The sequence below is a fragment of the Argopecten irradians genome, chromosome 5 (assembly GCF_041381155.1).
Source record: "Argopecten irradians isolate NY chromosome 5, Ai_NY, whole genome shotgun sequence".
Taxonomy (NCBI): Eukaryota; Metazoa; Mollusca; class Bivalvia; order Pectinida; family Pectinidae; genus Argopecten; species Argopecten irradians.
In genome coordinates, this window is record NC_091138.1 from 16,663,337 (window position 1) to 16,674,367 (window position 11,031).

General features: G+C 31.4%; 1 protein-coding gene across 1 annotated transcript; it reads right to left on the reverse strand.

Annotated features, from left to right (window-relative positions):
* Positions 1-3,570: 3,570 nt before the first annotated feature.
* On the reverse strand, positions 3,571-11,031 carry LOC138323025 (UBA-like domain-containing protein 2-A). The gene is made up of 3 exons (XM_069267345.1): positions 10,830-11,031; positions 10,595-10,681; positions 3,571-5,495 (listed from the first exon to the last, which is right to left on the reverse strand). The coding sequence occupies exons 1-3, from the start codon at positions 10,935-10,937 to the stop codon at positions 5,328-5,330; spliced, it is 363 nt and encodes a 120-aa protein (XP_069123446.1). The 5' UTR covers positions 10,938-11,031; the 3' UTR covers positions 3,571-5,327.

Below are 11,031 nucleotides of genomic sequence, written 5' to 3' on the forward strand. Positions count from 1 at the left end.
TATATATCACTACTACGTATTCTATACCAGTATATATCACTACTACGTATTCTATACCAGTATATATCACTACTACATATTCTATACCAGTATATATCTCTACTATATTTCATACCTATATCACTACTACGTATTCTATACCAGTATATATCACTACTATGTATTCTATACCAGTATATATCACTACTACGATTTCTATACCAGTATATATCACTCCTACGTATTCTATACCAGTATATATCACTACTACGTATTCTATACCAGTATATATCACTATTACTACGTTTATACTATACCAGTATATATCTCTGCTACGTATTCTATACCAGTATATATCACTACTACACATTCTATACCAGTATATGTCTCTTCTACGTATTCTATACCAGTATATATCACTACTACGTATTCTATACCAGTATATGATATCTCTCTACGTAAATATTCTATACCAGTATATATTCTACTACGTATTCTATACCAGTATATATCACTACTACAATTCTATACCAGTATATGTCTCTTCTATGTATTCTATACCATATCAGTATATATCTCTACTATGTATTCTATACCAGTATATTCTCTACTACATATTCTATACCAGTATATATCACTACTACATATTCTATACCAGTATATATCACTACTACGTATTCTATACCAGTATATATCACTACTACGTATTCTATACCAGTATATATCTCTTTTACGTTTTCTATACCAGTATATATCACTACTACCTATTCTATACCAGTATATATCACTACTACGTATTCTATACCAGTATATGATATGTCTCTTCTACGTAAATATTCTATACCAGTATATATTTCTACTACGTATTCTATACCAGTATATATCTCTACTACGTATTCTATACCAGTATATATCACTACTACACATTCTATACCAGTATATATCACTACTACGTATTCTATACCAGTATATATCACTGCTATACATTCTATACCAGTATATATCACTACTACGTATTCTATACCAGTATATATCACTGCTATATATTCTATACCAGTATATATCACTACTATGTATTCTATACCAGTATATATCACTACTACATATTCTATACCAGTATATATCACTACTATGTATTCTATACCAGTATATATCACTACTACGTATTCTATACCAGTATATATCACTACTACGTATTCTATACCAGTATATATCACTACTAAGTATTCTATACCAGTATATATCACTGCTATATATTCTATACCCAGTATATATCACTACTATGTATTCTATACCAGTATATATCACTACTACATATTCTATACCAGTATATATCACTACTATGTATTCTATACCAGTATATATCTCTACTACGTATTCTATACCAGTATATATCACTCCTACGTATTCTATACCAGTATATATCACTACTACGTATTCTATACCAGTATATATCACTACTATGTATTCTATACCAGTATATATCACTACTACGTATTCTATACCAGTATATATCTCTACTATGTATTCTATACCAGTATATATCACTAATACACATTCTATACCAGTGTATGTCTCTACTACGTATTCTATACCAGTATATATCACTACTACGTATTCTATACCAGTATATGATATGTCTCTTCTACGTAAATATTCTATACCAGTATATATCACTACTACGTATTCTATACCAGTATATATCACTACTACACATTCTATACCAGTATATATCTCTACTACGTATTCTATACCAGTATATATATCTCTACTATGTATTCTATACCAGTATATATCTCTACTATGTATTCTATACCAGTATATATCACTCTACTACGTATTCTATACCAGTATATGTCTCTACTACGTATTCTATACCAGTATATATCACTACTATGTATTCTATACCAGTATATATCTCTACTATGTATTCTTTACCAGTATATATTTCTACTACACATTCTATACCAGTATATGTCTCTTCTACGTATTCTATACCAGTATATATCACTACTACGTATTCTATACCAGTATATATCACTACTATGTATTCTATACCAGTATATATCTCTACTATGTATTCTATACCAGTATATATCACTACTATGTATTCTATACCAGTATATATCACTACTATGTATTCTATACCAGTATATCTCTACTATGTATTCTATAACAGTATATAGCACTACTACGTATTCTATACCAGTTTATATCACAACTACGAATTCTATACCAGTATATATTGTTACTACACATTTTATACCAGTATATATCGCTACTACACATTCTATATATATATACCAATTTTATATCTCTACTACGTATTCTATTCTCTGTTACAGTCTCTACTAGTGCATTTCTATATATATCTACTACACATTCTATACCAGTAGATATATCTGACTACATATTTTATTCTAGTTGGCATCTTTGCTACAAATTCTATATATATAACAAATTAACTATAGATTTAAATTTTTCAGCTACACATTAAATAACAGGCAGTTTAGATATATCTCTGCTGTGTGTACACATTCTATAACAATAGATATCTTAACTACATATATCTAGATCTCATTCTGATACATATTCTATCCTATGATTAGTATATATTTAAGCATTAAACTATATTCCTATGGCATCAATGGTCTATATTGATGGCAGAGCTTTGCAGACAATCTTCATAATGCGTGCTAGTGCATTATGAGATGATTGTCTGCAAAGCTTTGGCATTTATATAGACCTTAGATGGCATAGGAAGATAGTTCAATGCTTATATTTACATTATCAACTCATTTTATGGTCTCTGTATTAACATTGTTTAAGCTAGATCAGGAAAACCGTTTATCAACGACGATTTAATCCACAAGATGGAACAGCCATTTTGACGGTGTCACCACGTCAACATTAGTGATGTCATAATGGCCACGTTTTGGGTGTCAGTTATATACCGTCATATATACTTCACTTTACCTTGGTTAGTTTATATAGAAGAAGTGACAAGTAAATGTAAATATACCGGTATATCTGCTACATATTCTATATCAGTAGATATTTTTATTATATTCCATAACCAAAAGAGATTTTTGCTACATATTCTAAACAAGAGATATCTGCAACTTATTTTATACCGGTAGTAGATATCTTGGCTTCATTCTATATCTACTACATAAAACATAAACAAGCTTAAATAACACGGTGTTCAAACTTATCTCGGCTAATTATTGGTACATACATATTCTATACAGGTTAAAGATTATATCGTGGAAACTATACATGGAGAAACCTTGCATTTATTCATTTGTATGTCAAAATCATGATAAGTTGTCTTGTACAAGAATCATGAATAGCATCAATGAGGATCATGGATTTGAGATAAAGGGGAGATAATTTTTTGTTGGGTATTGGAAGCTGGATCACTCCTTAGTGGATTACAGATCATCTAAATCAGATAAAACTGTATGTATATGCATGTCTAAATGTTTGGATGGAAAAATCTCCATCAGTCAGTCACATGCTGATCATGATCAAGTGGTTAAGTCTTCACTGATCGATGAAAACTTAAAATGAAAACCTCGAGTGCTTGAATTCTTCTTTAAGATTTTTTTATTTACTCTCGGAAATCATGTGGTACCTATATATAACTGCCTTTCTCTGACAATGTCTTTCACATGTGAACATGACAACAGAAAAAGTACATATGTACAACAATATCATAGAGTTAAATTTGCTCTCATCAAAGTATTAGTATAATACAATCATCAGTAACAAAGGAGCTGCAGACTTATCAATAAAACTTTGTCTAGTATTAATAAGTTTAGAATGTGTATATGTACAAAATCCATACAAATTGAGAGTGATTAAACGTGTGATGAGTTTTCTCTAAACATGAGAATGTGAGAAAACTTTGGGGCAAAATACACATTTGATCTATAACAAGCAAAACCAGGTACAAAGTACAAAACATACAAACATACAGTATAATATATAGGCAAAATATAATACAAAAAGGCAGTCAAGTCAGTATTAGTGCATGTGTTTGTATTGAAGCAGTCATGATCATGACTTCACATACTTGTAAACACTCAATGTCTGTTTGGGTTGATATGAATCTGAGATACAATTGCATGATAATAAATTCTAAAAGTTACTGTCATGATTTATAATCAAATGTTGAATAATTGATGCATGATGGTATATTCTCAAAATGAAGACAAAGACATGATTCAATATCTATATAGACACTCTTAAAATTTTTGCTTTCCTTTTTTTCTTTTTGTAAGAACATCAATTCATGACAATTTGAATTCCATTTCTGTGATTCTGTTAAATGTTCTATAAAAGCATTTTTTTGGGGGGGTGGGGGGGGGGGGGGGGGGGTGAAAATGACCCCTTTGAGTTACTAATGACAGCAAATGTATTTGTGCGACATGTACAAAATAAATGAAGTACAAACTTCTGGAAAAAACATGAAACTGTTAAATTGTGAGGATGAAACAAAATCAAATATTTCATAAAATCTCACGATCACCTGACAGCAAGACATCTAAACATAAATTCGTATATACAATAAAATGTTGACAAAATTCACACAATAAGACCATCATATTTGTAAAATGAAATTGCGGTACTCAATTATCATGACGAGCTGTGTATATATGTAACCAGGACATGTGTTTTAAACAGAGAAAGACATGATAGTATGACTAAAGATATGGGTTATCATCTGATGAATCCATTGCTGAACAGGTTCAGAAACAATGATGCCCTTCCAGAATTAGAGCTTCGGCCAAGCAGACTTCGTTCTAATGAAAAGGCAGGGATTAATCACATATACCTCCTGAACCAAACGAAAACGCTGGTCGGGATGCATGGGGCAAATACTGGTATATATACATCATGATAGCGACACCTCAAACTCTGGTCTGAGTAACATACAAATATCACACATATGATGATAACACAGCACTAGATCATGATGACAAAATCGAAAATAAAACTTACCATCAAGATATATCTATAGAGGGTAGACTAATGACACTTGGATAAACACACATGTTATATCTAGGTGGGAAAGTGCTCGTCTTTCCACACAAAAACTGATGGTAGTAGTATATGGGTAGTATACACTAAAAGTGAGGTATCCAATGAAGGTTTATAGCACTTTGTTTCCATAACACATAAAACAGGGACCTGCTGCAGGAGGCCAACCATGGCCCAGCTCGCCCTATATCCCTCCACCTTGTTTGCTCCCTCAAAGAATGGACGAATAACACAAGTCTTTTTCTTTCTCATCCGTTCTTCCCTCATTCAATTTCTCCATCATATAAAAACACAAAGCAGCATTATCGCTGCGTTTCTATCTCCATACCTTTGGGAGAATGCGCTACCTGTTGAGGAGAAGTAGCATATGGAGATGAGCTGAATTTTTCTGTTGTTGAAAGTTTTGATAATGCAGCTAGTGCATCTGGGAAATTGGGTGGAGTAGCTGGAGTATTGGCAGGTGTACAAAGCTGTAACAGAGTAACATCACAAAGAAAATTAGCCCAAATCCATATACTTGAAATATATCAATACACATTTAACACAAAGTGACAATAACACAGCAATTGTTACTAAGCCTTTTGCAATTATTAAATGTATGCATGTATTTACAGTCTATATATAGCTATACACAATAAAACCTCCCTATTTAGCAATCACTTATGTTTAATTAAATTAGATCACTTGCTTAAATAAGACCATTTCCTTCAAAGTCTGAAATGTAGCCCATTTCAACAAAATTTTACCTATGTATAATGACCATGAAGATATTCTTTATTTGTCACTTTGCTCAGGTGGTCTTTTATAAAAGGTCAAATTATAGGACAAACAAATATAGCAACTGACATTTATATTTTGTAGATGGTATAATTAATTCATAGATATAAACTTACAGCCTTTCCTATATTTGATAATCCTGAATATGTAGATAAATTCTAAATACAATTCTGTAGGCAAAGATTTGTTTACAAGTAGAAATATCATAGCATCGATCATGACTTGCTATGGGGTAAATATGGGAGTGTGATGTGGCCAAGGATGATTGGCAAGAATATTGCCATATATGTTCCAAAACCGAAACTCAAGAGTATCAGTATATTATTATATACCTGGGCAGGTATATGTGCGGGCAGCCCTGCATTAAAATTTTATATTGACTAAAAGAGTAAAACTGATATTGGTAACTGTTACTAATCAATGCAATAGACATAAATAAAACGACAATGCCCTCAGCATTAATGATTATTCTTTAGTCTTTGTCCATGCATTTGTATTGTACTTATACCGGTATACAAATATTTCATGCACAATCCGTATTCTTAACCTGAGTTACTATTTGAATGATGTTATTAAATATGTTAAATAGGAATATCGCCAAAAAATCTTGAACAGCAATCAGAAAAGCTATATGCATTATCACTTTAAATGGACATTCCATATTGTGATAACCTACATTCAGCTGGTATATCTCGATATATATATTTAGGCTAGCTATTAGTGCTTGCAAGCATTTACAAATTCTACTGAATCTTATTGTTTTTTCCCCATATATATATATATGCTGTCTACAATGGCATATAGCATTAGAGTTTATTGATTTATAATTGCAATATAAATGCAAAGTTGAATGTGAATCACTGAGTCTATTGTGGTGTCTAATTAATTGCATGTCATTATTAGTAATTCCTAGAAAATCTTTACCTTTTTTGTAAGTTCCTTGAATATCTAGACAACAAAGGAGATCTAGAGGTATATTCCTACTATAACTCTTACAACTATCATATACCACTATATATATAGGCACCTTTTCCTGTGCAATACAATTATAATTACAATGGAACTGTGCATGTGCATGGCAACAATTTTGAAAGTTGATTTTTGGAATGTCTTTCAACTCTTTGTATATAAATTGATCTTAGAAAAAATAAATAATAATTAAATGAAATAGATTTTGTATTTTTATAATTAGTTCAGTGAATACTTTTAACAGTACAATATGTATTTTTTCTCAGGACCTATATGCAAAAACTCTACATTATATAAATCTACCACTACCAGTATATAACATATGTATTTAATATACTGCACATTAATACTGTTATATAATTCATGTCTCCTCATGCATTTATTCATACACAATAAATATATAATTTATTGACACGTCTGAAAAAATAAGCTCCAAATATTTACCCAAACCAGTAGTTACATTAACTTTATTTATAGATCATATGATCATGAAAGAGTGATTTTTTTTCACTGGATTAAGAAATTATAGCGTTATACTTTTGGTACATATAGTGTATTGTGTGTGTAATTGTAGTTACAGTGCAATGTTTACTGTACATGTAGAGTGGGCTGGGTGTATATATATTAGCCATATTGATCATGACCCAGACTAAGGCAGGCTACACATGTCCACACAACTGCACACAAAACCACACACATGACTAATCTAAGTCTGCCAGAGTCGATGTGGCAACAACTCGGGCATATACATAGTGTTTAATTAATGAAACCCATGTAGTCTGTTTGATCTGCCCACAGGATAACTATATAGAAAATTATGTTACATCAATATTGTCAGTGTGATCTGGTTAATATATAATAGGTAAATAGTAAAAATAAGCAATTTATACTTATTATGTAACATAAACACTTACATAATTAGAGATTTCTCTCACTACATGATACAGTATAATCGGTTAAGGCCAGAAAATAATTTCCCTTTGAAAAATTAAAATACTTATCATAATTACTTATATTAGAACCACTTGCCCTGCCCCATTGCCATATTTAGGCATTGAAATATATACGATATACAATTGTTATTGACTTATATATAAAACAAGTTAACAAATTTTCGTCTAAGGTTACATTTCACGTATGTAAAAAGAATTTCCTTAATTTTAATTGGAACACTATTTTTAGATGCCAATACTTAAGCTTTATTAAGGCATTTCTTATAATATTAATTAACACAGTGGGTTATAAAGGCTCCACAAGGAAGTTATAATCATTCCAATGTAAAGTCGATGTTTAGATTGTCATGTGTAACAGATAACTTGATTGTGTATAATATGACTATATCAATACTTGAGATCCAACATCTATATGACATGAAATGACAATGCATACTGTATACGGTGCACAATAAACCATAATGATAACCCTGTTTAGACATGTAATGCCTGAGTATCTATGTGCGCACATATAAGTGTACTGTTGTGTATTGTCTTACTCGATCTCACAGCCATATATCTATACCTATCTATATCCTTATTTACATTGTAAAGTCTTCACAAAATAATAAAGATATGTTTCAGTGTAGGATGTCAATATTCCTCAACATGTAGTGTATGTAAGTGAAGAATAAATTTTTCTGAAATTTTAACCAAAATCCACAACACCCATTAAGTGTGGTAAAGTCATGATCAGAGAGACTGCCTCAGTTGTTTGACCCTTATTAGCATATACAAGAGGTCAAAAGGGAGGTTAAAGGGAACTAAGATACCGTAGAGATCCCAAAGGTGACTATCGGCTATATAACTAATATGAAAGTCATTGTCCTGACCCCACTTATCATCAATATATTAAACCTGGTATCAGTGTCATGACCTTCTAAATACACCCTGGTCTAGTCTCCATTGTATTACACACGTGTGACAGCATGTGCAGTTTACAGCCACATAATTGCCATCCCATGATTCACATGTATGCTTATGTAATAATACATTATCAAAATTAATGGTAATTATATAACTGTACATGTGTAAGAATGGCTAAAATTAAAATACAGAATGTAATGTGCTAAATTGAATTAGATTTTACCCAATTCATTTTTTTGTAAATATTTTCATCAATAATTTGAAAAATAAAACCCACATATTGTTAATGTTTGATTAATATTGTGAGTGAACCTGCTATCAGTTTGATGGTTGTAAACCTATATAAAGCATTACGTAACTGTGCAGTTTTTTGTCAGTAATATGTAAATTATCTAATTATGGATTATAATTTACAAGCACATGCCAACTTACAAATTTTAAATCATGATCTATCCCTAGCAAATTCTATTAACTTATGAATTGTATAACTACTTGAAGTGATTGAAATGTTACAGGTATTCTGGAAAGTGAATAATGTGTTTCCACTTAGGACTGCACCAATGATTCTCTATATACTTTATTATGAGCATGCATGATATGGCAACCATAATATGGCATAAGTATATCTCCATGGAATGCTGCTACAATTACTAAATTAAAACTGTTGTGCAGGACGCGCCCACCCCCCGCAAACATGCCAATAATAACAGATTTTTTATCTAAACAACAAAATGCTGGTTGATGACAATCATTTTGAAATTATGGGGTAAAACTCAGAAAAAGGTGAAGGTATCCTGTTCCAATTGAAATCCCGATAGATGGTAGTTAAAATGGTAGTTAAGTTAAGTCATGATCATATCTTCACCAATAAATTACAAAAAACACCAAATCATTTGATAAATTTATAAAACTTTATACCAAAATCAATTGGGTCTCAATTTGATTTCTCAGGTTTATGTTTTTGCTTTAGCTTAAATTAGGAAAGTGCTACCATTATTGAAACTGGGGATTAGTTTTAAGGTTTTATGTTGGCTTTAGCTCTTACAGCCAAATACACTGTTATATCAATGTACCAACATGCTTTGGGTGAACTGCTCTGTAACAGTTTTTAATAGATAAATGGAATATACATGTCATTTAAGTTTCTAATGAATAATGATCAAGCTCGAGTTACTAAGAACATTAATGACCCCCAGGGATACATTATTAATTAGTCCGCAGGTTGATCATGACCTATAAACTATTTTGAAACCATTAAGTTCCTGTACTAGTCATTTAATTGCCGTAGGTTACTGTTTAGTGCTTCATGTGTTAATCTTTCCTACCATATTTCTAACATTTCTATGAGTCATTGTGCAGCATACATTTCACAAGCAAGGGAAACTAGAATCTATTAGGCCTAACTCAAGATTTTAAGACAATGGAATAAACAAATTCTGAAATTAAATTCTTCAGACTGATTAATCCTTTGCTACTTTTGCCATGAGAATCATTCTCAATATATTTTACTTTTTCTTTTGTTAACATTAACTTTCATTTTTTTCTTGGAAAAGCTTTTAACATCCTGACGGTATCTTATTCCAAGAAAGATTTTGAGGTCTGCAACAAGATTGATACTAATATACAGTACACGTATTTCACAAATTCACATAGTTTCGATTTTAACATGTTTATTAAGGAAATATATTCTAAAGGATTGTTGGGAAACCCATGTATCCAACTTTGTCAATGATTGAACTTCCTATCAATATGCAGGCCAAATTTAAAATGACCAATTTAATAAAATAATAAAACAGGAAAATGTTATTTATACAGAGAGGGGGTATACTGAGTTCAAAAGCATTACCAGTATTAATGATTGACAGTAAAACAGCAAATTTTAACTTTGTAAACAAAAATGAGTAAATACAACAACAAGAATGATGATGTCATCAACATGGAGGCCAGACATATTCTGATCTTACCGGATAGTGAGCATTGTTTGTGTGGTTTCCATTGCAAGTTCGACACGAAGGGATAGCCGATTCTTGAAAGAACATACTAAGAGCAGTCTGAAATAAAACAAATATAAGTTTGTGTCAGTCTAGTGCAAAACGTTTAATGGGAAATACAAAGAGTAAAGGGCACAATGACCTCGTTTTAAAAAGTAAACACATGCGCCATGATACTTCATAACCCCAGATAGCACCAAAACATTACCTGAAACTGCCACTTTGATGCTGTTAACAACTGTTTAGCTTGCTCTACATGGCAGCCTGTCGCTGAAATAAAATGATTTATCATAACTTGTTCTTTTAAATTTTCCATATTTGTCGTATTGCGTGAAATAAACACAGCTTCCTTAGAAAGACCGATCCAATGTTGTTGTTCGATTGGGGAAGTTGAAAGGGAGCACTGGTGA